Source organism: Myotis daubentonii, chromosome 16, assembly GCF_963259705.1.
Source record: "Myotis daubentonii chromosome 16, mMyoDau2.1, whole genome shotgun sequence".
In the NCBI taxonomy this organism is placed as follows: Eukaryota; Metazoa; Chordata; class Mammalia; order Chiroptera; family Vespertilionidae; genus Myotis; species Myotis daubentonii.
Window position 1 is genome coordinate 53,584,513 of NC_081855.1, and position 27,553 is coordinate 53,612,065.

The 27,553-nt window shown below is 57.2% G+C and overlaps 1 protein-coding gene across 1 annotated transcript; it reads left to right on the forward strand.

The window, feature by feature from the left end:
* The first annotated feature begins 405 nt into the window (after window positions 1-405).
* Window positions 406-26,169, forward strand: DNAI2 (dynein axonemal intermediate chain 2). The gene is made up of 14 exons (XM_059668305.1): window positions 406-508; window positions 4,532-4,725; window positions 6,960-7,121; window positions 8,125-8,246; window positions 10,607-10,749; window positions 11,963-12,076; window positions 14,154-14,293; window positions 17,517-17,639; window positions 19,382-19,605; window positions 21,943-22,078; window positions 22,382-22,528; window positions 23,439-23,663; window positions 25,629-25,748; window positions 26,076-26,169. Exons 2-13 carry the CDS (start codon window positions 4,543-4,545, stop codon window positions 25,743-25,745), a joined length of 1,836 nt encoding a protein of 611 aa, XP_059524288.1. The 5' UTR covers window positions 406-508; window positions 4,532-4,542; the 3' UTR covers window positions 25,746-25,748; window positions 26,076-26,169.
* Window positions 26,170-27,553: the final 1,384 nt, after the last annotated feature.

Below are 27,553 nucleotides of genomic sequence, written 5' to 3' on the forward strand. Positions count from 1 at the left end.
GCTGGCTGAAGAGGGGAGGCTGGGGCTATCATTCCCACTTAGTGGATGAGGACACTGAACGACTGGGTGGTCAAAGACCTGCCAGATCACAAGACAATAAATAGCAGAGCGCGGCCTCCCCAACCCGGGCTCAGGACTCCGGGGGCACTGCCAACACCTTGGCGTTTGCTCCGGGTCCTGCCCGGTGCGTGTTTGCAGACTCGGATCAGCGCCTTGGCAAGCCCTGCGCATGTCTATGTTGCCGGTGTTTGCCTAACTTGTTATATTTCCCTCCTGACCCTGCAGACCTCCGGAACAGGGAGCCGGGAGCCGCTGCGCCTCCCACCGGTCGAAACGGGAAGGTCACACGCTCCCGTTCGCCTCCGCGCGGCCCCGCGGCCCCAGCCCGGCCAGGGTTGCCAGGCAACGGGTAAACTCCGCGGCTGGGAGCCGTTTGAGAGGCGCTGGAGCGGGCACCGCGACTGGGGCGCTTCCCCAGCTTCCCGGGGGCAGGAGGAGCGGACCCAGGGTAAGGGCGGGCGGGGGAGGACGTCCGCGGCCGTGGAGGAGAGTGGAGGGTGAAGGCGGGAGGCCCGCCCCCATCCAAGAGAGTAACCTCCGATCGGGCAAGGAATTCCTGGTGGGGGCGTCCCTCTGGGGTGGCCCTGCCGAGAGGCGGATGCCAGGAATAGCGCTCTTAGGGTGCCCGCTCCGCTCCGTTGGTCCTCGCTGCCCTCAATACCTCCGAGTCGCAGGGCCCGGCAAGTTCTAAACGCCTTGCCTCAGTACCCTCTACCCCCGGTCAGCTGGTCCTGAGACCATCTGCCTGCTGGAGGGGATGGAAGACCAAAGGGTTTACAGCTGAATGGAGGGGACATACAGCCTGGGCTGGGTGGCAGGAGGCTGGGCAGGCGCAGAGGAGAGCTTGCTGATGAGAATGGAGGGGAGGGAATGTACAGTGACTGGGCGCCTATGGGTGGCAGGTGCTGTAAATGCACCACCTCAGCTATTCACCGCTTTAGAGCCGGGCCCTGGCTCGGTCTGTCTGGACTTAAGTACCGTGACCTTTGACCAGGTACTTAACCTCTCCCCGCGTCAGTTTCTTCACCTGTAGAATGAGAATTGTGGTAACCGTTTGGGGGGCTGTGGTGGGGGTTCACAGCGCCTGGGACCCAGTGGGTCTTTATAGATTCGGGATCCGAGCCCTTTACCGGGTATGTGATTTGCAAGTGCTTCCTTCAAGTCTGTGTCTTGTCTTCGTGCTGTCTTTTGAAGGGCAAAAGTTTTCATTCCTAACGAAGCCCAACTTATTGTTCTTTTCTTTTATGGACCATGCTTTTGATGCCGTATTTAAGAAATCTTATCCCAAAAAAGCTTATCTTAATCAGGGTCACGATGACTTCCCTCTCTGGTCTCCCACTGTAGTGATAGAGCTTCTGCTCTCTCGTTTATGCCTGTGATCCCTTTTGAGTTCATTGGTGAGTGTGGTGTGAGGTAGGGGTCTGTGATCCTTCTTTTGCAGGTCAAGGTCCAGTTGTCCAGGCACCATTTTCGTGCTCTGCTAGCTTGTGAGGTGCGTTGGTAATTTTACCAAAAGTCAGTTGACCGTAAATAGAAAGGTTTTTATTTCTGAGTTCTCAATTTCATTCCATTGATATAAATATGCCTGTCCTTATGCTAGTACAACGCTGTCTTGATTAGTCAGAGTTTCAACAATGTTTGCTGAATAAGTGAAATAATGAAACTATAATCAAAACAAGTAGAAAGCATACAGTTGGCACTCATAAAACCTGCAAATTCCTAGGAAAATCTAGATAATTAGATTTTTAAAAAAATAGACTCATTTTGGGTGCCCCAGAAAGCATTTGTGGGCACAAACTCTGGTAAGCCCTTGGGAAAGTGAATTACTACTGTTGCATTTCTTTTTTTCTTTCTTTTTTTTTTTTTTTTTTTAGTATTCACATAGCTTTTATTTTTTTATTTTTATTTTTTTTATTTTATTGCTTACAGTCTTACAAAGGGTATTACATATGTGTCCCTTTTTTCCCCGCGCCCTTGACAATCCCCTGGCCTCCCCTACCCCCCAGTGTCTTATGTCCATTGGTTATGCTTATATGCATGCATACAAGTCCTTTGGTTGATCTCTTACCCCCCTCCCTCCTGCCCCCCACCCCTCCCTGGCCTTCCCGCTGCAGTTTGACAATCTGTTTCAGGCTGCTCTGCCTCTGTATCTATTATTGTTCAAAAGTTTGTAATGGTCTCTATTATCCATGAATGAGTGAGATCATGTGGTATTTTTCCTTCATTGACTGGCTTATTTCACTTAGCATAATGCTCTCCAGTTCCATCCATGCCGTTGCAAATGGTAAGAGTTCCTTCCTTTTTACAGCAGCATAGTATTCCATCGTGTAGATGTACCACAGTTTTCTAATCCATTCATCTACTGATGGGCACTTAGGCTGTTTCCAGATTCTAGCTATGGTGAATTGTGCTGCTATGAACATATGGGTGCATATATCCTTTCTGATTGTTGTTTCTGGTTTCTTGGGATATATTCCTAGAAGTGGGATCACAGGGTCAAACGGGAGTTCCATTTTTAGTTTTTTGAGGAAACTCCATACTGTCTTCCATAGTGGCTGCACCAGTCTGCATTCCCACCGGCAGTGCACAAGTGTTCCTTCTTCTCCACATCCTCTCCAGCACTTGTCGTTTGTTGATTTGTTGATGATAGCCATTCTGACAGGTGTGAGATGGTACCTCATTGTTGTTTTGGCATTTCTGTTGCATTTCTTTTTCCATCTGTTTCTCAAGTTTAAATATTTGTCTATAGGTTTTTACTTAAATCAAGGGCCATGTCCCCCAAGCACTTTTCTACCAGGTCCCCTTATCATTCAAAGATTAGCAACACCCGCTCACAGGTAAGACCCTAAGCTCCTGGGAGTTGAAAGGCCTTCGGAGGTGAGTCCTACCATGGCGAGGCTCTTGTGAAGTTAACCTTCCCCCACGCCACCCCATCCGGCAGCTTGCTTCCTGGGTGTCCACGCAGGCCCAGCAGCCTCACAGACCCACAGCCAGAGGGACACACTTCCTGAGAGTTAGGAGTGGCCAGCAGGTGGCAGCTCTGCTCAGCTCCATAGCTGACAGGCCCCATCAGATGACCAGCCATTTAGGCCACTGAGGAGCATTCAGACCCCACAGTCTGTTGCTGTGAGAAGGGTCAGAGGGTCTAGGTCTCTTTTGGGGGTGAGTGAAGAGCAATCTGTGGACCTGCCCACTGCATTTCTGAGACTCCCGCTTAGCGCCAGTGAGAAAACACTTCCTTGCATTGCATTGGAGTGCTGTGCTTCCCACCCTCCCACAGTGTCTGGCCTCAGAATGACCAAGGTCAAGCAACTGGTGAGTGTCCAGGCCAGAACTTGAAGTCCGAACCCAGCCCAATCCTTCTTTCCAGTTCCACACGGTGCTGTGAGTGTCCCACGTCCCGCGTGGTTCAGGGTTCGGGATCTGGAGAAGGGGCCGCACGCAAATGAAAGAGATGAGACAAGAAATAATAATTTGGAAATATTGGGGGCCAGGCGGGCAAGCCCAATGCAAGAGAAAGGACTTCCACTGGTGCCCAGGCCTCGCCAACCTTTTATTCAATTTTGGATACACATCTAGTTCTTAGTCAGGCAGGTAATTGCAGTAACAGACAGGCTATCTTAAAGGTCAGTAAATATTAGAAAGATTTACCCTGAGACTATTTGGTCAGGAAATAGCTTGAGCCCCCACTGTCTGGACTAAACAATCCGTGCATAGCTCTGGCCCTTGCCAGGGCTCAAGGTTCACCAGCATTCCGGGCTCCTTGTTTACACTTCTCTGATAGTGAAGACAATGGGTGGCTTCCTGCCCTGTGCCTTTCAAGGAACAAATCAGAGAGGTTCTCAAAGGCCTAACGATTCTGCCTGCTGAGGGCCAGCCTCCCGGCCTCCTCAGGTGGACTCCCAGCCCTGTCCTGGGCAGGTGACATGGAGGGAAGAGTTTCCAGTGGGGTCCCCCAGCGAGTCCCAGAACCTAGAACTCTGGAGTGGGCGAGCCTTTGGACAACTGGGTGGTTGAGGCCTCGACTCTCAAATCAGTGTGCTGTGTGGTCAGGTCCAGCGACAGGCAGGGAATGCAGCCCAACACAGTCACCATCGGTGCTTCCTCCTGCCTCGCCGTAGACATGTTGGCGCCGTGAAAACTGCACCAGCCTCTCCACGTACAGGCTGGGTGATCGGGCAAGGCCCTCGAGGCACCTCTGAGCATCGGACTCCTCCAAAGTAAAATGGAGATGGTTCGGTCCACTTCAGAGGGCCATGGCGAGGGCTGAGCAAGATGACGCTTAGCTCGCTGTCGTTACTCAGTACATGATGTTTTAAAATGCAGACTCGGCCTCTGGACAAATCCCCAGATCCCCTGCCCTCCACCAGATTGGGAACCTGGAGCCGAGCCCAGTGAGGCCCATGGGGACAGGAAGCAGCCAGGCGGGGGCCCGCACCAAACAACCCCCCCCAACCCCCCGCCCCTGCAGCTGCCGGCACCATGGAGATCGTGTACGTGTACGTCAAGAAGCGAAGCGAGTTCGGGAAGCAGTGCAACTTCTCGGACCGCCAGGCAGAGCTGCACATCGACATCCCGCCCAACCCCGAGCTGGCGGAGCAGTTCATGGAGCGGAACCCCGTGGACACAGGCATCCAGTGCTCCACCAGCATGTCGGAGCACGAGGTGGGTGTGTGTCTAGGTAACTCCCTCCACTGGAAGCCAGTTGGGGTGGCCCCGTGCAGATGCCGGGAGTGTGAGGCAGGGTGGCACAGAGCCCCCCCATGATGCTCAGGGCCCGGCAGAGGGAGGGGACCCTGCATTGAGCAGCCCCAACCAAGGCCAAGGGCGTGTCAATCAAGACATCCTCTCTCCCAGTGGCTCTGGCCTCACCTCTCAAATTCTTTCTAGAATCCTTTTAGGCATTTGGGACAGGGGGCGAGGTATTCTGAGGGGGCAGAGTATTACATCCACAGGCAACTGCCCAGCTGTGAAAACTCAGGGTTGCACCCTACCTGGTTTGGCTCAGTGGATAGAGCATCAGCCTGCGGACTGAAGGGTCCTGGGTTCGATTCTGGTCAAGGGCACATGCCCGGGTTGTGGGCTCAATCCCCAGTAGGGGTTGTGCAGGAGGCAGCCCATCAATGATTCTCTGTCATCATTGATGTTTCTATCTTTCTCTCTCTTTCCCTTCCTCTCTGAAATCAATAAAAATGTATTTTATTTATTTTTTTAAAAATATATTTTATTGATTTTTTACAGAGAGGAAGGGAGAGAGATAGAGAGTCAGAAACATCGATGAGAGAGAAACATCGACCAGCCGCCTCCTGCACATCCCCCACCGGGGATGTGCCCGAAACCCAGGTACATGCCCTTGACCGGAATCGAACCCGGGACCTTTCAGTCCGCAGGCTGACGCTCTATCCACTGAGCCAAACCGGTTTTGGCAATAAAAATATATTTTAAAAAAAGAAAAGAAAAGTCAGGATTGCCCTAGAACAGTGATGCGAACCTTTTGAGCTCGGCGTGTCAGCATTTTAAAAAACCCTAACTTAACTCTGGTGCCGTGTCACATATAGAAATTTTTTGACACGTATTTGCAACCATAGTAAAACAAAGACTTATATTTTTGATATTTATTTTATATATTTAAATGCCATTTAACAAAGAAAAATCAACCAAAAAAAAAAAAATGAGTTCGCGTGTCATAGGTTCGCCATCACTGCCCTAGAAAGTTCTGGGTAGAGGGGCTCTGAGACCAGAGAACTGGGTCATGGTGCTGTTCAGACGCCCAGCCAGCTGCCCGCCGGTCTGAGCCAGGTGGTCAGCTCCTGATCGCATCGGGAACTGCTGCGAGGAAACCAGACGGACGGAGATAACCCACGTATCACGTCCCAAATCAACTGGTGGACGTCACATTTGATTTCATCAAAACACGTGGTGGTAGTTCTGATAACTCACAGCTCAGAGGAACGCCGTTGCTCGAGTTCCCGGGGCGAGCTGCTGTCACGGGGCCAGGGCAACTTTGTCCGTGTCATAGAGATGCTGCCCTCGCACCACGTTAGGGCCTCTGTCAGCAGCTGTGCCCGGAAGACTTGTAACTCTAGGGAGCGCTTCAAAACGCCAAGGAGCCTGGCCAGCGCGGCTCAGTGAACCAAGAGGTCACGGGTTCGATTCCCAATCTCGGCTCATGCCTGGGGTGTGGGCTCCATCCCCAGGAGGGGGTGTGCAGGAGGCAGTCGATCAATGTTTCTCTCTCTCCCTCTCCCTCCCCCCTCTCTCTCTCTAATCAATAAAAACATATTTTTAAAAAAATTCAAAGGAGAAGCAAGTGACTGATGAATGAGAACAGGGTCTCCACGGGGGGTGATGCAAAATCCTGGTGGTGGTGGCACAGCCCTCGCATGGCCTAACGCCACTGACTGGTGCACGTGAACCGTTTAAAGTGGTAAAATTGATGTTATGTGTCATTTACTAAAAACGGGGGGAGATGGGACGGTGGCACACTGCTAAGTTTAAAGGGCAAAGCTACCTCCATCCCTCCTCCCTGCCACAGAGAACGGGCAAAGCCAACCCAGACTCTTCCCTGGCTCCTGCCGCATGGCACAGGGAGGGCGGCGGCGGCGGGCGCGCCTCTCTCCTTTGGGCTCTTACGGAGCAGATGGGTGCCACTCAGAAGTGGATTTTCCTGGGCCTCTGGCATCAGCTGCAAAGATGCTAGCTCCACACAAGGGCCCTTCCATGGCTGCCTGCGACCCCCCGAGGGCCAGAGGCGCCTTCCTGGTACCGGAAAACCTCATGGCTTTGGCCACACCCCCCCTTGGTCCACCCTGAGCGCGTGGGGCTCGGGACCCTGGTGCGTGGAAGCGGCTAAATGCTCGCACCAGGGCCGGGGTTCTCACCTGGGGCTCTCTCTCCAGGCCAACACAGAGCGATTCGAGATGGAGACGCGGGGTGTCAACCACGTGGAGGGGGGTTGGCCCAAGGACGTGAACCCCCTGGAGCTGGAGCAGACCATCCGCTTCCGGAAGAAGGTGGAGAAAGACGAGAACTACATCAACACCATCATGCAGCTGGGCTTGGTAAGGCTTCCTTCAGCCCCAGCGGTCAGAGCCACGGCCATCGCTCAGGTTCCCCAACCTCATGTCAAGCCTAGATGTGCTGGCCCTGTGCTCGGCTCCCGTGGCTACTCAGGGAAGGACCCGTAAGGAGCCTTCTATCTGGGAGCAGGCACATCCACCACAGCAGACCGGAGGGGGAGGCCGGGAGGTGCAGGGCCGAACAGGCTCTGGGAGGAGTCTGAAAAGTGGCCCCCGTGGGCAAAGAGAACCCCACCCACCAGCTTCCCACCACTAGGGAACATCCTCTCATTCAGCACATTTGGACCACGCTTCTGGTCTCTGCCAGGCACGGTAGAGATTGCAAAAATGAATTCCACATGCGTCCTGCTCCAAAGAGTGTATAATCCAACAGAGGGCAAAGACAAATACAGAGATATCACCACACCACGTAGAAATAAATGATGTTAGAGGATGCATGACTTGCCATTTTGCCCCATTAGGAGAGAGAGTCCATTTCTGGCTGAAGGGATCACGGAAGGCTTCCTGGAAGAGGTGGCACTTGAGCATGGGCTTTTCCATGATGGACATTTGGAATAATGGGGAGGGCTTTCGAGGTGAAGGAGCTGGAGATGGGTGCTATATGTGGAGTCATGGAGACTTCTGTTTGCCGGGAGCAGTGTTTCTTTCGCCTTTTTTTTTTTTTTCACTTTTGTCCCCAAGGACAATATCTTTTTAGATATTCTCTTCCTAATTGCCTCCCCCCACGAAATGTCGATGCCATAGGTATGCCGTACACCTGTTTATGTACTGCATGTCTACCTGCGCTTTGTATGGGAAAAGTAGTATTATTTACCGCTAAGAACCAGTTTTCGCCCTGTTGGGCGATGCTGCCTCATTGAGAATGCACGGGCTGAGGGTGGGAAAGGACCACCAGCTATTTCTCAGCCCTCCCAGACCTCATCTCAGCCCGTCAGACAGCAGGGCCCCCCATTCCCGCTGAGAACTCCGGGCGTGCCCCCCTCAGATCATGGAGCACTGCGTGAAGCAGAACAACGCCATCGACATCTACCAGGAGTATTTCGATGACGAGGACGCGGTGGAAGTGACGGAAGAGGCCCCTTCCGCTAAGACCATCAATGTTTTCAGGTATTTTTTTAAAAATTGATTTCAGAGAGGAAGGGAAAGGGAGAGAGAGAGAGAAACATCAATGATGAGAATCATTGATTGCTGCCTCCTGCACGCCCCCACACTGGAGATCAAGCCCGCAACCCGGGCATGTGCCCTGACCGGGAATCGAACCTCGACCTCCTGGTTCATAGGTTGACACGCAACCACTGAACCTTGCCGGCTGGTCTTCGGGTATTTCTATAGTTAGGCAGGTGCTGCCAATCTCGGTCACCTCTGTGGGCGGGTGTTCCTACTGTGACGACAGGGCATGTTTCCAAGATTCAACACCTGAAACCAAAACAAGGTGCAGAGCGGCGTGCAGAGAGCACCGCTTCGTTTGACACACTCCTGGGTGTCTGTGCCTGCGTGCATGGGTACATGTGTGTGTGTGTGTGTGTGTGTGTGTGTGTGTGTGTGTGTGTGTGTGTGTGCTTGAATATGCAGGGAATACCAGGGATTTTGGAAGTGTCTAGCCGCAAAGGCCAACCCTGGGAGATTCATTTTTCCACCAGAACCCCCGGAGGGGTCTGACCTCGGCGGAATGACGCATTTCAAATCATCCCACCCAACCCCCAGCTGAGGAAACTGACCCCAGGGAAGGGGACGTGCTCAGAGCACACGGTGGGTGGGGACCCAGCCAAGGCTGGAACCCTGGTCTCCTGACTCCTGGCCTGAGCTCCTTCCCCTACAGTAGTGCTCCCAGGGAGGAGGGACGGTGGGGGGGGGGGGCGTGAAGCACACACTGAGACAGCTATTTGTCCATTCCGTCCGTATTCTTCCAGGAAACAGTCCCAGTTTGGGGCCGTTGTCTGTAATACTTAACTCTTTCTCATGCCCCCTCCCCCGCTTGCTCTTTAAATGAAGATCTTTTTATTTATTTTTTATTTTTAGAGCAATTTTAAGTTCACAGCAAAATTGATCAGGAAGAACAGAGTTTCCATACACACCCCTCCCCCCACCCACCCACACAGCCTCCCCACTGTCATCATCAGCCTCAGAGTGGTAGGTACACTTGTCACAGTGATGAGCCAGCATGGACACATCATCATCACCCTGTCTGAATCTGTCCCAGGCTGCGGTAGCAAAAGACCATAAAAAAATATCATTAAAAAAACGAGGGAGCTTAGGAAATACTGAAGTCTATTTGTCACCGTTCTGGAGGCCGGGCGTTCTGAGATGGTTGGGTTCTGTGTCTGGTGAGGACCCACTTCCTAACTCACGGACACCCACCTCCTTGCTCTGGGGTGAGGCTACTCCCTGGAGCCCCATTTAAAAGGGCACTAATCCCATCATGAGAGCCCCACCCTCCTGACCTAATCACCCCTCAAGGCCCCACCTTAATACCATCACATTGGAGATTAGGTCTCAGCAGATGAATCTGGGGCGGGGACAGGGCCACACATACCTTCAGCCTATAGCACACCCCAGGTCCGTAGTTTACAGCTCACTCTGAGTTGTCCATTCCATGAGTTTTGACACAATTATCATACACAATAGCTGCACTGCCCTAAGTCACCCGTGTCTCACCTATTTATCCCTTTCGCCTCCAAACCTTTGGCAACAACTAATTTCTTTTCCTGTCTCCATGGTTTCGCCTCTCCCAGAATGCCATGGCCTCAGGCATAGGTATGCAGCCTTAGCAGAGTGGCATCATTTCTTTTTAATAGTGAACAATATTCCAATATATGAATGGATCACAATTTATCCATTCACCTACTAAAGGACATTTTGGTTGGTTCCAACTTTTAAGAATTAAGAATAGCTCGACCAGCATGGCTCAGTGGTTGAGCGTCGACCTATGAGCCAGGAGGTCACGGTTCGATTCCCAGTCAGGGCACATGCCCGGGTTGCAGGCTCCACCCCTAGTGTGGGGCGTGCAGAAGGCAGCCGATCTATGATTCTCTCTCATCATTGATGTTTCTATCTCTCACTCAATAAAGCTGCTGGAAACATCCATGTGCAGGTTTTGTGGGGACACACATTTTGGACTAATTTGGGCAAATACCAGAGGGCATGATTGCCGACTTCTCCATGCCCCCTTTTATTTTAACATTGACAGGCAATCAAGCTTCAGGCTCAGAACCTGCAGCAAGTGAAAAAGGCAGACGGGGATTTAAAACTTTGTTTCTATTGCTTTAATTTTTATTTTTAGCTTTTATTTATGGCTGGTGGGACTGGTGTTTTGATTAAGGGAGTCCTATAAATTTTGTTTTAAATAAATTTCTCTGAGTGGATGCTTTTGCTTCAACACGTTTGAATATTTTAAAGAAAACCTTTAGTTCATAAGACATTTGGGGAGCCTGGCACTCCAGCTTTCTGCCCTTTGCTGCCCCCTAAAGGGACCCCCAGGAGATCAAGCGGTCGGCCACACACCTGTCCTGGCACCCGGATGGCAACAGGAAGCTGGCGGTGGCGTATTCTTGCTTGAATTTTCAACGGGCACCTGAGGGCATGAGCCACGACTCGTACATCTGGGACCTGGGTGAGGGGCGGACTCGGCAGCGGCCGGGGGCTCTCGCAGGGAGGGACCGGGACAGGAGGAGGCCTCTCACTGCACCCCTGTCTGGGGTTCAGGCTCAGCCTGACCGTCAAACCCGGGAGCAGGAGACTCGCTTTATTTCCAGATCTGTAATCAGGGTATTCAAGACCAGACCCCACAAAGTCCAGATTGTGGGCCCCCGGAGAGCGGGGCAGATAGAATCCCAGCAGCCTGAGAAGGGCCCAGGCCTCCCCTCTGCCCAGCTCTCCGGGTGCTTGTCCCGAACACCCGGCCAGCGAGGGCAGCGTGTCCCCGGGGGAGCACTCCAAGGGCAGAGCTGGCAGGGGGGCGTCCGGCTCTCAGACCTCCTCGCTGCCGTCACTGTGAGAACAAGCGTGGGCCGTGGTTAGGGGGGCAGGTGCCGAGCACGGAGGGGAGCACGCTACCCTCTGGAGCAGGGCAGCGTGCGGGGTGGGCCCCATGGTCCCCAGAACACAGACCAGGAAACTGCAGAAGCCAGGGGGGCGTGGGCCTCCGTAAAAACCGTAGGGCAAACTTCATTCCATTCCAAACCTGGGAAAGGACTCAAATTACAGTCCCAGACACACAGTCCTAATTCCCCAAAACAAAGCCAAATATTCGCAGCCTCTCCCCCCACCCAGGCCCAGAGGGTGCGGCCGGGAGGAAGGCTTGGGCACCCCCTCCTGTAAGATGGGGTTGAACTGTTTGGCCCTGTCCTTTCCTTTCCAGGCCTGGTGGGATAGGCACACACACACACACACAACACACACACACACACACCACGCACACAACACACACACACACACACACACCACGCACACAACACACACACACACACACACCACGCACACACACACACACACACACCACGCACACATACACACACACACACCACACACCACGCACACAACACACACACACACACCACGCACACAACACACACACACACACACCACGCACACACACACACACACAACACACACACACACAACACACACACACACACATATCTATAATAATAAAAGTGTAATGTGCTAATTAGACCAGACAACCTTCCGGACGAAGCCGGGGCTGTGAGGGAAGCCAGTGCCAGCAGCCGGGGGAAGGAAGGCCTACTCTTGCACGAATTTTGTGCATCGGGCCTCTAGTATATGTATATGTTATATATATATTCCCCCACTCCCCTGCTTTTTAGAAAGCCCCAACAGGCCTGAGACTGTCCTGAAGCCGTCCTCGCCTCTCGTCACCTTGGAGTACAACCCCAAGGACTCGCACGTGCTGCTGGGAGGCTGCTACAACGGGCAGATCGGTAAGAGGGGTCCCAGCGCTTAACCAACCATCGCCTGGATGGAAAGGCCTTTTGCGCTGGACAAGCTCTGAGTCAAGTCCGATATGGGCAGCCTTGCCAGGGAGACTCGGGGAGCCCCCAGCCAGTTCTTCGGACAGCGAGCCACGGAGCTCCAGCCCCACTTGGCGGCCCCCGGGGCTGCCAGGCGACCAGTTCCACCGGGAGAGGGGGTGCTGCCTCTCAGGGCTGCCCCAGGATGGGGAGTGCAGGCCGTGAGCAGGGCAAGTTCCGATGGGATAAGACCCCTGTTCTCACAGGAGCGAGCTGTGAGGGTTGCAGCCTTCGCCCGGTGTTTGGAGTTCTGACAGTGCGGAGTGACAGTTCTGCTAGTGCTCTCATTGCTTGTGTGGAGGGAGGGCCATAGAAGAGGTCCATCTTCAGAGGTCCTTGCTGATCACACCCCAGAAAATGATTCTTTTTAAATAAATGTTTTTATTGCTTTCAGAGTGAGGAAGGGAGAGGGGGAGGGATAGAAACATCGATGAGAGAGAATCATGGAGCGGCTGCCTCCTGCCCACCCCCGACTGGGGATCGAGCCCGCAACCCAGGCTTGTGCCCTGACCAGGAATCGAACCTCGACCTCCTGGTTCATAGGTCGATGCTCAACCACTGAACCACACCAGCCGGGGGAAACTGACTCTCTTGATTACTAATGAGATCGGACAAAACCTGCCCACACGGGCTCTGAAGGTCCCTGCCCGCCCTCCACCTCAGGCCCTGGGGCAGCCTCCCCGAGCAGGGAAAGGGTTCCCCACCCTCCTACCTTCACAGGCTCTTACCCTCCCTTCTTCCTCCAGGAGCAGGAGCCAGACTGGCCGGGGGAAGTTCTCAGAAATGCGCTGAGGCCAAGCTGCCCCTTGGCGCGCTGAATCCCCGGGTCTCCCTCTCAGACCTGCGGCCTCCTTCCTGGGGAAGCCGCCGGGTTAGGGAGCAGACGTGGCTCCCATGGGTCTCCCTGCCCCATCGCCTGGGGCCAGGCTCCAGCAGACGAAGCAGAGCCGCTCCGCCATGTTTCATTCAGGAGCCCTGCCTCATTCATTATCCGTCACCCCTCTCGGTGCCGCTCCCCCAGCCCAGGCCCTGGGCCCTGCTGCCCAGTAGGGACTGCCACTGCGGGACCTCCCCTGCCCCCTGCCCTACCCCCTCTTCTCCATCCCCTCGCCATGAGCGCTGCTTGCCCCCAGCAGGGAAAACTTGGCCGTGCAGGGCAAATGCTTTAGACGTGGACTCCATCAGTCAGCACTTAAGTGGCAAGGACTTGGGTTGTTTGTTTTACAAAGTCAGCTTTCCTAGAAATGGCAAGTGCGGCGCGGGAGGGGGCGTGCAGGGGGGTCCTCGCTGCTCATCGTGGGAAAATGGAAACAATCGATTAGGACAAAAAGTAGATAAGCTTCAGGTCCTTCTCGGTAAAGCAGAAGAGGTGAAGCACTAATGGGTGGGAGGGGAGGGCGAAGCTCCCTCTGGGAGATGTTTCCATCAGAGGCAGCAACGGCCGGAGGATGAAGGGGAAGGAGTTTAGGCAGCAGGAGAGGCTCACCTGCGTGCTCCTACCCCGGGCCTGTCCCTGGGTCAGGCCTCCTCTCTCCCTGCCAGGTCACTCCATCCCAGGCTCATCCTCAGTCTCACTTCCCCCTCCCCTCCTCCAGGAAGCCTTCCTTGACTACCCCTGTGGGCCCCCCCACCAGAGAAATCACATCCCGGGCTGTATTTGCAGGTCCCCTTCCTGCCTCTCGGGGGCAGTGTCTGTCCTTTTCTCTGCGGCCTCCCCAGGGCCCGGGGGGCGGGGCGGGGGGGTGCTCAGCACGCGGCAGGGGCTCAGCAGAATGAATGAATGAAGCATGCAGCCTGGGAGTCACTCCTCGGAGATTGTGTGGGGGCTTCAGGGGTGGCAGGAAACTCAGGCTGGTGTGAACCCAGCCCTGATTCTAAGAAACCACGTCCCTGCCAAACCAAGAGGAGCAGCACCTCTGCCCCCTGCTCTCCCACAGGAAAGGAAGCCCGTGCCCTGTTCACCTGCCCCTCCTTTTCCTCCCGCCAGCCTGTTGGGACACCCGGAAGGGCAGCCTGGTGGCGGAGCTGTCCACCATTGAGTTCAGCCACCGAGACCCCGTGTACGGCACCATCTGGCTGCAGTCGAAGACGGGCACTGAGTGTTTCTCGGCATCCACAGATGGGCAGGTACCCACAGGCGGATGGGCACCCACAGGCGGGCAGGTACCCACAGACGGGCAGGTACCCACAGGCGGGCAGGCACCCACAGGCGGGCAGGCACCCACAGGCGGACAGGCACCCAAGACGGGCAGGTACCCACAGACGGGCAGGTACCCACAGGCGGGCAGGCACCCACAGACGGGCAGGTACCCACAGGCGGGCAGGCACCCACAGACGGGCAGGTACCCACAGACGGGCAGGTACCCACAGACGGGCAGGCACCCACAGACGGGCAGGTACCCACAGACGGGCAGGTACCCACAGGCGGGCAGGCACCCACAGGCGGGCAGGCACCCACAGACGGGCAGGTACCCACAGGCGGGCAGGTACCCACAGGGGGCAGGTACCCACAGGCGGGCAGGCACCCACGGGGGGCAGGTACCCACAGGGGGCAGGCACCCACGGGCAGGCAGGTACCCACAGGCGGGCAGGTACCCACAGGGGGCAGGTACCCACAGGCGGGCAGGTACCCACGGGCAGGCAGGCACCCACGGGCGGGCAGGTACCCACAGGGGGCAGGTACCCACAGACGGGCAGGTACCCACAGGGGGCAGGTACCCACAGACGGGCAGGTACCCACAGGGGGCAGGTACCCACAGACGGGCAGGTACCCACAGGCGGGCAGGTACCCACAGGCGGGCAGGCACCCACAGGCGGGCAGGTACCCACAGGCGGGCAGGTACCCACAGGGGGCAGGTACCCACAGGCGGGCAGGTACCCACAGGCGGGCAGGCACCCACAGGCGGGCAGGTACCCACAGGGGACAGGTACCCACAGGCGGGCAGGTACCCACAGGCGGGCAGGCACCCACAGGCGGGCAGGCACCCACAGACGGGCAGGTACCCACAGGGGGCAGGTACCCACAGGCGGGCAGGTACCCACAGACGGGCAGGTACCCACAGGGGGCAGGTACCCACAGACGGGCAGGTACCCACAGACGGGCAGGCACCCACAGGCGGGCAGGTACCCACAGGGGGCAGGTACCCACAGACGGGCAGGTACCCACAGGGGGCAGGTACCCACAGACGGGCAGGTACCCACAGGGGGCAGGTACCCACAGGCGGGCAGGTACCCACAGGCGGGCAGGCACCCACAGGCGGGCAGGTACCCACAGGGGGCAGGTACCCACAGACGGGCAGGTACCCACAGGGGGCAGGTACCCACAGGCGGGCAGGTACCCACAGGCGGGCAGGTACCCACGGGCGGGCAGGTACCCACAGGCGGGCAGGTACCCACAGACGGGCAGGTACCCACAGGGGGCAGGTACCCACAGGCGGGCAGGTACCCACAGACGGGCAGGTACCCACAGGGGGCAGGTACCCACAGGCGGGCAGGTACCCACAGGGGGCAGGTACCCACAGGTGGGCAGGTACCCACAGACGGGCAGGTACCCACAGGGGGCAGGTACCCACAGGCGGGCAGGTACCCACAGGGGGCAGGTACCCACAGGCGGGCAGGTACCCACAGACGGGCAGGTACCCACAGGGGGCAGGTACCCACAGGGGGCAGGTACCCACAGGGGGCAGGCACCCACAGGCGGGCAGGTACCCACAGGGGGCAGGCACCCACAGGGGGCAGGTACCCACAGGGGGCAGGTACCCACAGGCGGGCAGGTACCCACAGGCGGGCAGGCACCCACAGGCGGGCAGGTACCCACAGGCGGGCAGGTACCCACGGGCGGGCAGGCACCCACAGGCGGGCAGGTACCCACAGGCGGGCAGGTACCCACGGGCGGGCAGGCACCCACAGGCGGGCAGGTACCCACGGGCGGGCAGGCACCCACAGGCGGGCAGGTACCCACGGGCGGGCAGGCACCCACAAGCGGGCAGGTACCCACAGGCGGGCAGGTACCCACAGGCGGGCAGGTACCCACGGGCGGGCAGGCACCCACAGGCGGGCAGGTACCCACAGGCGGGCAGGTACCCACGGGCGGGCAGGTACCCACGGGCGGGCAGGTACCCACAGGCGGGCAGGTACCCACGGGCGGGCAGGCACCCACAGGCGGGCAGGTACCCACGGGCGGGCAGGTACCCACAGGCGGGCAGGTACCCACGGGCGGGCAGGCACCCACAGGCGGGCAGGTACCCACAGGCGGGCAGGTACCCACAGGCGGGCAGGTACCCACAGGGGGCAGGTACCCACAGGGGGCAGGTACCCACGGGGGGCAGGTACCCACAGACGGGCAGATACCCACAGGCGGGCAGGTACCCACAGGCGGGCAGATACCCACAGGCGGGCAGGCACCCACAGACGGGCAGATACCCACAGGCGGGCAGGTACCCACAGGCGGGCAGGTACCCACAGACGGGCAGATACCCACAGGGGGCAGGTACCCACAGGGGGCAGGTACCCACGGGCCAGGCGCTGCAGGGGAAGGGGGTGGGGAGCAGTAACAGGTTCCTGGTTCCCCCTTGCAATCACCAGGGAACGTTTTCTTTGCATCTTATTATTGAATTGAAAACTACGTAACACATGCGCACAGCACAAAACGCAACAGGCACAAAAGGGCAGCCGCCGTCCCAGGAGGCACCGCCCACACCACGCTCTCCCGCCTGGGGTAGCGTCTGCGCTCAGAGGCGTCTGTCTTCTCCGCCCTCTGTTTGCGCACCCTCCACGGGGATCTGCCTTGATGTTTCACTCCGTGTATTTGGAGGTGATTTCAGAGTCATCAGCATTGCGCTGTGCCTGCTAGGGACTGCATCGGGGATGCCAGCATTTATTGCAGAGGATTCTAATATTTTGCTGTTACCAAAAAAAATGTAGCAAAGCGTGTATTTGCATGCACATGGTTGCACACATGGGCAGGTACACCGACGGCACAGGTCCCTGGCAGTGGGCTTTCTGGCCCAGAGTGCGTGTGCATGTGTAACATGGCTGTAATGTGCCGTAGTGAGGGGGCCTTGAAGGATAGGGACGCTGGGCCCACCGCTGGCGATTTCGATGCAGTAGATGGTTGGGGGGAGCCCAGCACCTGCATTTCGTGACGCCTGCCCCTGACTCTGATGGCCAGACAGGTCTGGGAGGGACTGTCCACCAGAGCAGTCATTCTCAGAGCATGTTGTCCCTGGGGGCTGCTGTCTCACCCCCTTTTGACCAGAGTGCCTGACGCCAGGGAGTTGGAGGAGGTGAGGGGGCCGCAGGCCAGGAGACTCGCGGGCCCCGGGTCTCACGCCGCCCCTCCTCCCACCAGGTCATGTGGTGGGACATACGCAAGCTGAGCGAGCCCACCGAGGTGGTGATCATGGACATCACCAGGAAGGAGCAGCTGCAAAATGCCTTGGGGGCCATCTCCCTGGAGTTCGAGTCCACCTTGGTGAGTGTCCCTTCCTCCCCCTTCCCGTTTCTATCGCCGGAGCCACGAGCGGGGCGTGGCTGGGGTATCAGATGCTTGCGGAGCCGGGCTGCTGCTCCCCTCGTGCCCTGCACAGCCGCCAGGAGCACCGCCCCGGACCCGGTGGTCTTGACAGCAGCGTTCCAGCAGGGGGCAGCAGAGCTCCTTGCGGAGGAAGCCAGGCTCATTCCTGAGAAGTCACGGGCGGGCGGGCGGAACCGAAGGCAAGCTTCAGACAGGACCAGAGTCCAGAAGCGCCCACTCTATGTCGGAGGCCAGGCTCTGCCTCGGCCTCGCGTGGGACCCTGGGAGGGTCACTTCACTTCCTGTAGGGAAGGAGGAGGTGTTGGAGAAAGAAGTGAGGTCAGAGAAGGCTCCTAGGAAAACCACAGCGCAGGCGTAATTACAGGATTTAGTAACTGGGAAGGACCAGTAAAACAATATCAAAGGTGGCCCAGCTGGTGTGGCTCAGGGGTTGAGCACCAACCTCTGAACCAGGAGGTCAGGGTTGGATTCCCCGTCAGGGCCCAGGCCCAGGTTGCGGGCTCGATCCCCAGTAGGGGGCGTGCAGGAGGCAGCCGATCAGTGACTCTCATCATTGATGTTTCTATCCTCTCTCCCTCTCCCGTCCTCTCTGAAATCAATAAAAAATATCTTTATAAAAAAAAAACCTAGCCGAAACCGGTTTGGCTCAGTGGATAGAGCGTCGGCCTGCGGACTGAAAGGTCCCAGGTTTGATTCCGGTCAAGGGCATGTACCTTGGTTGCGGGCATATCCCCAGTAGGAGATGTGCAGGAGGCAGCTGATCGATGTTTCTCTCTCATCGATGTTTCTAACTCTCTATCCCTCTCCCTTCCTCTCTGTAAAAAATCAATAAAATATATTTAAAAAAAAAAAAAAACCTAACATAAAATTTACCATGTTAACCATTTTTAAGTGTACAATCCAGTAGTGTTAAGTACATTCGCGTTGTTGTGCAATGGGTCTCCAGAACTTTTTCATCTTGCAAAACTGAAACTGAAAATAGTTGTGTACCTTTTAAACAACTCCCCACCGCCCCCTGCCCACGCCCCTTCTACTTCCTGGCGCTATGAATTTGACTCCCCAGGCACCTCCTTTAAGGGGGCTCTTATGGTGTTTGTCCTTTTGCGACGGGCTTATTTCACTTAGCGTCATGTCCTCGGGGTTCATCCACATGCTTGCCTGTGTCAGCATTTCCTTCCTCTTTAAGGCTGAATAGTGTTCCATTGTAGGGATGGACCACACTCTGTTTGTGCACCTTCTGTCGATGGACACTGGGTGGCTTTCTGAGCCGCTGTGAATGATGCTGCCAAGAACTTGGGTGGACAGTGTAGCCAGTTTTGCAGGGAGCAGCTGGACTCACGTCTTATATTATTCATTTAATCACCTACTTGGTGAACAGACATTCGGGATCTTTACGGCAGAACGCCTTGCGGACGCAATGGTGCTGCGTGAAGAGGGCTGGTGATGAGAGACTCCAGAGCTCGGGGAGTCGGGGGCCTCCCTCAAGCACGGGGCCCTCGAGCAGGTTCCCAAGAAGGGCGGGGTCCGGTGAAGATGGGAAGCGTGGGGGCAGCCCTCGAGGAGCAGCTGGGCCACAGCCTGAGCAGAGGCTGCAACCCCAGAAGGCTGCTGGCCACGCCGGCGGAACCCCGAGCTGATGTTTCACGGAGCCACCCACCCCCGTGTCACCCCCTCCGCAGCCGACCAAGTTCATGGTGGGCACGGAGCAAGGCATCGTCATCTCCTGCAACCGCAAGGCCAAGACGCAGGCCGAGAAGATCGTGTGCACCTTCCCTGGCCACCACGGCCCCGTCTACGCCCTCCAGAGGAACCCCTTCTACCCCAAGAACTTCCTGACCGTGGGCGACTGGACCGCCCGCATCTGGTCGGAGGAGAGCCGCGAGTCGTCCATCATGTGGACCAAGTAAGGGCGGGGGGAGTGAGGGGTGGGAGAGGGATGCAGGAGGGTGGAGGGGACGGAGGGGGCCCAGCCCAGGAGCGACCTGAACCTTTGTGTGCCCACAAACACCCCTTAACAAGCACCTGAGCTTATGCTAGGAAGTGGCTTGAAGGAGGAATGCACTTCAAAGCACCCAGATGAGTAACAATAACAGCCACAAGCTCACTTTGCTGACCCTCAAGACAACCCCAGGAGTCGGTAGCCTTGTTCTCCGGTCACCTAATGGCAGGTGTGAGGGAGCCGAGCTACCGAGGGGCAAAGCCGTGTGCTCCGGCCACCACACTTCGTTTATTCATTTACATGCCGATGGGCGCTTGGGCTGCTTTCGCCTCTGAGCTGCTGTGAATAGAGGCTGTGAACTCGGGTGGACAGGGAAGGCCAGTTTTGCAGGGAGTAGCTGGAGGTGTGTGGGGGGGGCTCTTCTAGACCCATGTTTTACATTATTCATTCAATCATGTACTTTATCGGTGAACACATTCCGGATCTTTCTGGCAACATGCTAAGAGGACACATGCTGTTTTCTGCAGCGGCTGCACCAACTGTCATCCCCACCCACAGCGACAGAGGGCTCCCTTTTCTCCGCATCCTCGCCAACACTTAGCTTTTCTAATAATACCCATTACGCCAGGCGAGGTACTGTCACCTCGTGGTTTTGATTTGCATTTCCCTGTTGATTCGTGGTGTTGAACACCTTTTCATGTGCCTGTTGGCCGTTTGCATAGCTTTTCTTTGGAGAAATGTCTGCTCAGGTCCTTTGCCCATTTTGTCATTGGGTGATGGAGTTATTTTATTTTTTTGCTATTGAGTTGTATGCGTTCCTTATATATTTTAGATATTAACCACTTATTAGTATATGGTTTGCAAATATTTTCTCCCATTTCATAGGTGGTCTTTTTATTTATTTATTTTTTTTTTACCCATTGTCTTTTTTTATATATATATAAATATTTCATTGATTTCTTACAGAGAGCAGGGGAGAGGGACAGAGAGTCAGAAACATTGATGAGAGAAAAACATCGGCCAGCTGCCTCCTGCACGCCCCCCACTGGGGATTTGCCCACAACTAAAGTACATGCCCTTGACCGGAATCGAACCTGGGACCCTTCAGTCCACAGGCCGACGCTCTATCCATTGAGCCAAACCAGTCAGGGCTCGTAGGTGGTCTTTTTTAAAATATATATATTTTTTTATTGATTTCAGAGAGGGAGAGAGAGGGACAGAGAGAGATAGGAACAATGATGAGAGAGAATCACGGATTGGCCGCCTCCTGCACACCCCACACTGGTGATCCAGCCCGCAACCCGGGCATGTGCCCTGACCGGCAATTGAACCCTGACCTCCTGGTTCATCGGTCGGTGCTCACCCACTGAGCCACGCCGGCTGGGCCATAGGTTATCTGGTATTTTGCTAGTCCTTTGCTGGGAGAGATTTTCTAGAGTGATGTGATCCCCCGTGTTTATGTTTGTGCTTTGGTTGCCTGTGCTTTTGGTGTCGTATCCAAAACTTCACTGCCAAGACCCATGTCAGGGAACGTCCCCCTGTGGTTTTTCCTGGGAGTTTTATGGTTTCAGCTCGGACGTTGAAGTCTTCAGTCCACTTCGAGTTGATTTCCGTGCATGGCGTCAGAGAAGGGCCCGAGTTCATTGTCCGCTGCAGAAACCTTTGAGACCCTAGAGCAGTGATGGCGAACCTTTTGAGCTCGGCGTGCCAGCATTTTGAAAAACCCTCACTTAACTCTGGTGCCGGGTCACAAAGAGAAATGTTTTGATCTTTGCAACCACAGTAAAACAAAGGCTTATATTTTTGATATTTATTTTCTATATTTACATGCCATTTAACAAAGAAAAATCAACCAACAGAATGAGTTCGCGTGTCACCTCTGACACGCGTGTCATAGGTTCGCCATCACTGCCCTAGATCAAACCGCGTTGGAGTGTACCACTCTCCTGATTTAGTGGGAGGGGTTCTCGGGCACATCCTCCCTCTAACTCCTTCAGCGAGTCCTGGGACTGGGGCACCGGGCCAGGTCCAGCACCGCACGCCTGGCCCCTGCAGTGAGCTCTGGCGGAAGGCCAGTGGCCAGCCCATGCGAAGGACCAACCCAGAGCCCTTCAAAGTGCAGCAGGTGCGCTGTGGGTGGGCGAGGTCGGCACGGCTAGAAGTCAGACGCAAGGAAGAACTTCCCGGCCCACAGTGAGAGCCTGCAGCCCGGGAGGGGCCCGGTGAGGGAGCTGTGGCTCAGCAGCCTCCCCGTCCCTGCCAGCCACAGCGGCCCTGACGGGTGGCCCCGGCTGCCCACAGGTATCACATGGCGTACCTCAGCGACGGCGCCTGGAGCCCGGTTAGGCCGGCGGTATTCTTCACCACCAAGATGGACGGGACCCTGGACATCTGGGACTTCGTGTTCAAGCAGTGTGACCCCGCCCTCAGCCTGAAGGTCACGCACACCCTCTCCCCATGCATCCGGGTCAGGGTGGGGAACCTTTTCTCTGCCAGGGGCCGTTTGAAGATTTATAACCTCGTTCACGGGCCAAAATCATCGACTTAACACTTAGCCTGCTCAACGTTTAATGAAGGCACCCCTCATGCCTTGGCAGGGCCAGACCAAATGATTCGGGGGGCGCGGGGGCGGGGGGAGGGGGTGTGAATGGGGCCAGTTGGCCAGCCTCCTGGGAGCCAGAGAATCAGACTGAGGCTCCTCTCTCCGCCTCCACGTGGGCCTGCCTGGCCCTCCCCGCAGGTGTGCGACGAGGCCCTCTTCTGCCTCCGGGTGCAGGACAACGGGGGTTTCGTCGCCTGTGGCTCCCAGCTGGGGACGACCACGCTGCTGGAGGTCTCGCCGGGGCTGTGCAACCTCCAGAGGAACGAGAAGAACACGGCTTCTTCTGTGAGTGCCCGGTGCCAGGGCCGAGGTGCCCTCCAGCTCCCCTCCCCACCAGGGCCCTGCAGAGCAGGCCAGTCCGAGGGACACGGATGGCCGCTCCCTCTCACCTTCTGGGAAATGGTGGACATCTTGGGGGGCCGGGAAATGGGTGCTGGGGTGCTGGGGGCGCTGGGGGCTGAGCTCCGTCACTGCGCCTCCCCCTGGCAGGTAGCCCTGGGAAATGGTGGACATCCTGGGGGGCCGGGAAATGGGTGCTGGGGGCGCTGTGGGCGCTGGGGGCTGAGCTCCGTCACTGTGCCTCCCCCTGGCAGGTAGCCCTGGAGGCACTCCGTGGGGCACACGATGCTGCAAACCCCTGGTGCTGGGACCTGGGAGGGCCTCCTGGCTGTGCCTGAGCCTGTGGTCCCACCTCTGAGCTGGTTCTTCATGGGCCCAGGGCCACCAATTGTACAAATCCAGAGGGCGCTATTCCCACTGTCATCTATGTCCTTAGAACCCCTTAGAATTAAGGAACTCGCCGTCCCAGCTCCCACCTTCTGACCCCAATATTTAGCCCTCTGTTCTTTATTATTATTATTATTATTATTATTATTATTATTATTATTGATTTTAAAGAGGAAGGGAGAGGGAGAGAGAGAGAGAAACATCAATGACGAGAGAGAATCATTGATCGGCTGCCTCCTGCACACCCCACACTGGGGATCGAGCCCGCAACCTGGGCATGTGCCCTGACCAGGAATTGAACCTTGACCGCGCCGGCCGGGCTAGCCCTCTGTTCTTGCTGTCAGCCCCGCGTGCAGGCCTCTTTGGGAGCTGTTGTGAATAGAGTGAGGAGGACCCCGTCTGGCCCCTGTGCCAGGAGCCCCAGCTGCCACCCCCTTCCCACGGGCCTCTCTGCCCCTGTCCGGCCCAGATATTTGAGCGGGAGACCCGGCGGGAGAAGATCCTGGAGGCCAGGCACCGGGAGATGCGGCTGAAGGAGAAAGGCAAGGCGGAGGGCAGGGAGGAGGAGCCACGGGAGGAGGAGGTCTCCGTCAACCTGGAGGAGCTGGTCGCCAAGGCCGAGGAGGAGTTCTTCAATGTCATCTATTCGGAGATGAAGAGGAAGGAGACGGAAGCCTTGAAGAAGCCCACAGAAGTGAGAGCCTCGGGTGGGGCCCACGTGGGCGGGTGGAAGGCATGGCACCAAGGTTCTGCCTCTTTGCCGACCTCCTGGGTGACCTCAAGCCAGTCACCTTACCAGGTGGACCTCAGTTTGTCCATCTGGCAAATGGGAGGCATGAGTCCCTTCCTCCAGAGGAATCCAAGTCCCCAGGTGGACGGGGCCTCCCGAGGGCAGGAGCCGTGCTCCGTGCTTGTGGGAATCCTCCTCTCCCACCCCCGTCGGTGCCTGGAGCACCCACGTGACCAACTGAGTGAGGGTCGGGGGCTAAGGGAGGTGTCAGGCAAGAGTGAGCCCGAGGTCCATGGAGGGGCTGCGACATCCATGGTCTGGAGGGCATTCTGGTGTCAGGGGTGTGACCTGAGCGGAACTCGTGTACCCGTGGCCTGGCTCTCCGGCACCCTCTGGCGGTAACAACTGGGCTGGCCGCTTCCCTTCTCAGGCCTTTCCTTTTCACTCAGAAAATAAGGAGATTCGCTCCAAAGAGTGTCTGGTCCCCTCCGAGGCCCTCTTCCACAGCAGGGACAGGAGAGGAGGCACTGTCCGTGCGGGCCGTTGCCTGAGAGACCCACAGATCAGATACCAAGATGGGCAAGTGCAAACGGGCAGCAGGGAAGGGCAAGAACCGGGGCGCGCATGTCCACGTCCACCCTTGTGGGTGAGACCAGGGGCATAGTTTGGGGGCGTGGCTCAGTGCAACATGAAAAGGGGGAGCCCTTGCTCCAAAAGTCGTGGGAATTTCAAGACAATGACAGCAGAACATGGAAGCAAGTGTGGGACCCTTGCCAGCACAGCCTCGTGTGCCCGCATAGGGTGCCCGCACAGGGCGCCCGCACAGGAGGCCGGCCCTGCCTGAAGAGCTGTGTGGCAGGTTCCTGGGCGCTAATGCGCGGCCGGAGTGACGGAGGTGGGTGAACATGCGGAGAGGAACCTGCTTCCGTCTCTGGCTTCTCCCAACTCCAGCCTCCCTCTCATGGGGTCTGGGGGGAGGTGTGATTCACAGGCACATTTTTTAAAAAATATTTTTATTGACTTCAGAGAGGAAGCGAGAGGGAGAAGGAGAGAGAGAAACATCACTGATGAGAGAGAATCACTGACTGGCTGCCTCCTGCACTCCCCACACTGGGGATGGAGCCAGCAACATGTGCCCTGACTGGAATCGAACCTGGGACCCATTAGTCTGCAGGCTGACACTCTATCCATGAGCCAAACCGGCGAGGGCTGCAGGCGCATTTTGTCTTCAGAAGGCCTTGGGTCTGAGTGGCCTTATTCTCACACTACCTGTGTGTACAGGTGGGCGGGCTCCCTCCATGTGGGGCGGAGGTAAGATTGGACCCATAGCCCCAGACTCCCCACCCACCGCCTCTGGGCTTGCCAGCCCTCCGAAGGCGATGCCCATTGGCCACCTCACAGGGCGGTGGCGACTCACACACACCCTCCTGGTGGGGGAGGCCCCAGAGGTGCTCCTCCGGGCAGCTGGGCCTCCCAAGGGGTCACGGTTCCCAGAACTCGGCCCCTCCCCTTCTCCCCCTCCCCACCTCTGGTCTCTCAGTCTCTGCACTGGGCCAGCATTTCCGGGGGCCAAGCTTAGAAGGCCCTCCCCGGTCCTTACAGCCATTATTTCCAACCGCAGCCACAGCCATGGGAGAAATATGGGGAGGGGACCAGGGACCCTCAGGAGGAGCCAGCCGGGTCACCCCGGCAGCAAGCCGCAGAGCAAGGCTTGTACCTGAGGCTGTGGGATGCCTCCACTGCCCCCACTGTCCCCATCGTCCCCACCCGCTGGCTCTGAGCAGCCACCAGGCCCTGGTGGCCACGGTGCTGGCACCCTCACAGGCCAGGTGGCTGCTTTCGGCCTCGGGGTTAACACCCCCGGGGGCAGGGGAGGCCTGCCCCCTGACCCCCTCCTGCCCCCCATGATTCTGTGCCGTCTTTCTTTAGCAGAAACAAAGTCCGGAGGAGGCCGAGGAGCCAGAGTCTGAGGTCCAGGGCCAGGGCGAGGACGAGGAAGAGGAAGAGGAGGAGAAAGAAGAGGGCCCTGAAGAGACGCCAAACTAAAAGGTCAGGCCTGCCTGCAGCCCCTCCCCGCAGGCGCCTCCATCTCCTGCCTCTTGGCACCGCCCTGGTTTTATAAGTGGGTGCTGACCTCCTTCCTTAGAGTGTCACTGGGGGGAAGGAAGGGGGAGAAAGGGGGCCTGAGCCCAGTCCTCACACCCCACAAATCGCTGGCCCATGCTGACTCACTGAGCCCGGTCCCCAGTGACCCCTTGGAGGGAGGAGAGGGGCACACTCACCCCTAAGATGGGAGCCCCTGACCCCGCCACCACGGCCAACCCCGCTTCGGGCCTCACACAGCCTGGCCCTGCGCGTCCCCTTCAGCTTCTCCAGGGCCTTCCCGGCCATCGCGTTCCTTCACAAGCTCCTCACGGCCCAGGCGGGGCCTTAGACGGACCTGTGGCTGGCTGGGGGCCTCCTCTCTGACCCGCCCACCCACAGCCACATACAACCCGGGGCGAAGGAGTTCCACTCTGCAAGGCCTCCCGAGCGAGCCCGGGCCGCCTGCTACCTCCAGGAGGGTCGGAGCAGAGCAGATCAGCTCAGTTATTCTTGGGCTCTGCAAGCTTCCTCTGGTCGTCATGAACTTAAATTATAATTAAATGCATGATAACAGTGCTCACACTTACTAGTAGTGCTTATTACGCAGCCTGCACCGAGAGCTTCCCACGCTATCTCGTGTCCTTCTTGTTACAAGTCCCTGGAAGGTTTGTACTCGATTATCCGCACTCTGCAGGGGAAGAGCAGGGTCCAGGAGAGGTGGGGGCGTGGCCGGGTGACAGAGTGAGCGAGCGGATGGACAGGAGGCCAGGCAGCTCCGTCCCAACCAGCTGTGGGCAGGCACTGGGCCGCCCTGAAACCGTGGCACAGCCGAGCAGCATTCGGCAACCATCTTCAGAAATGTCACAGGTCACCAGAAATGCCACAGGCAAGAGGACGCTTCAGAGCCAGCCTTGTCTCAGGAGAAGTCCCCAACCACCATCCACTCTGTGGGTGTCAGGTGGTCCCTTTTAAAAATGCCTGTGCTAAGAATCTCACTGGGGAGAGACCCGCTGCTCTTGTGCCCAAAAGAAAAAAACACTGAATTCCACCATGGCTAGACCTTGAAAAATAATCTTCACAGGTCATACTTACTGGGCCCTTGAGCTTCAAAATAGAGTGCCATCAGCATCGTCCATCCCTGAGCCACGGATGTGCCCAGGGAGGGAGCATGTTGCCCGAGTCCCACGGGAGCGAGGGGCAGACCTGGACTTCAGCCCACAGTACGGCCCCAGGTGCGTGTGCAGGTGCGTGTACAGGTGTGTGTGTGTGCAGGTGCGTGTGCAGGTGCGTGTGCAGGTGTGTGTGTGTGCATGTGCGTGTGCAGGTGCGTGTGTGTGCAGGTGTGTGTGTGTGCAGGTGCGTGTGCAGGTGCGTGTGCAGATGTGAGTGTGCAGGTGTGTGTGTGTGCAGGTGCGTGTGCAGGTGTGTGTGCAGGTGCAGGCACATGTGTGCACATATGTGATTATGGGGATGCACAATGGAGGGGCATTCCAGGCAGAGGAGAGGAGGCAGCAGCTGCTGTGCCTATGAACTAACAGGGAGGCGTCCACGTGGCTGAAGCGCAGTCACCGGGGGCTGGAACCAACCTGGAGAACAGGCAGGGGCCAGGCAGGCAGGGCCTTGCAGGTCCCATTAAGCGTTTCCGCCTTTCTCCTCAGATCATGGAGGAGCAGGGGAGAGGTGTGCTCAGATCTGCGCATATATTTTACAAAATCCCTGGGCTGGTCATGGATGAGGGCCTGGAGGGAGGTAGCCCTGAGGCTGGTCGG

What these genes read in the sequence shown, in the direction of transcription:
- DNAI2 (XM_059668305.1), top strand. Translation starts at nt 4,543, where the DNA reads ATGGAGATCGTGTACGTGTACGTCAAGAAGCGAAGCGAGTTCGGGAAG. An exon ending in CCAGCATGTCGGAGCACGAG is followed by an intron (nt 4,726 to 6,959) that starts GTGGGTGTGTGT and finishes CTCTCTCTCCAG; the next exon opens with GCCAACACAGAGCGATTCGA. An exon ending in CCTTGAAGAAGCCCACAGAA is followed by an intron (nt 23,664 to 25,628) that starts GTGAGAGCCTCG and finishes GTCTTTCTTTAG; the next exon opens with CAGAAACAAAGTCCGGAGGA.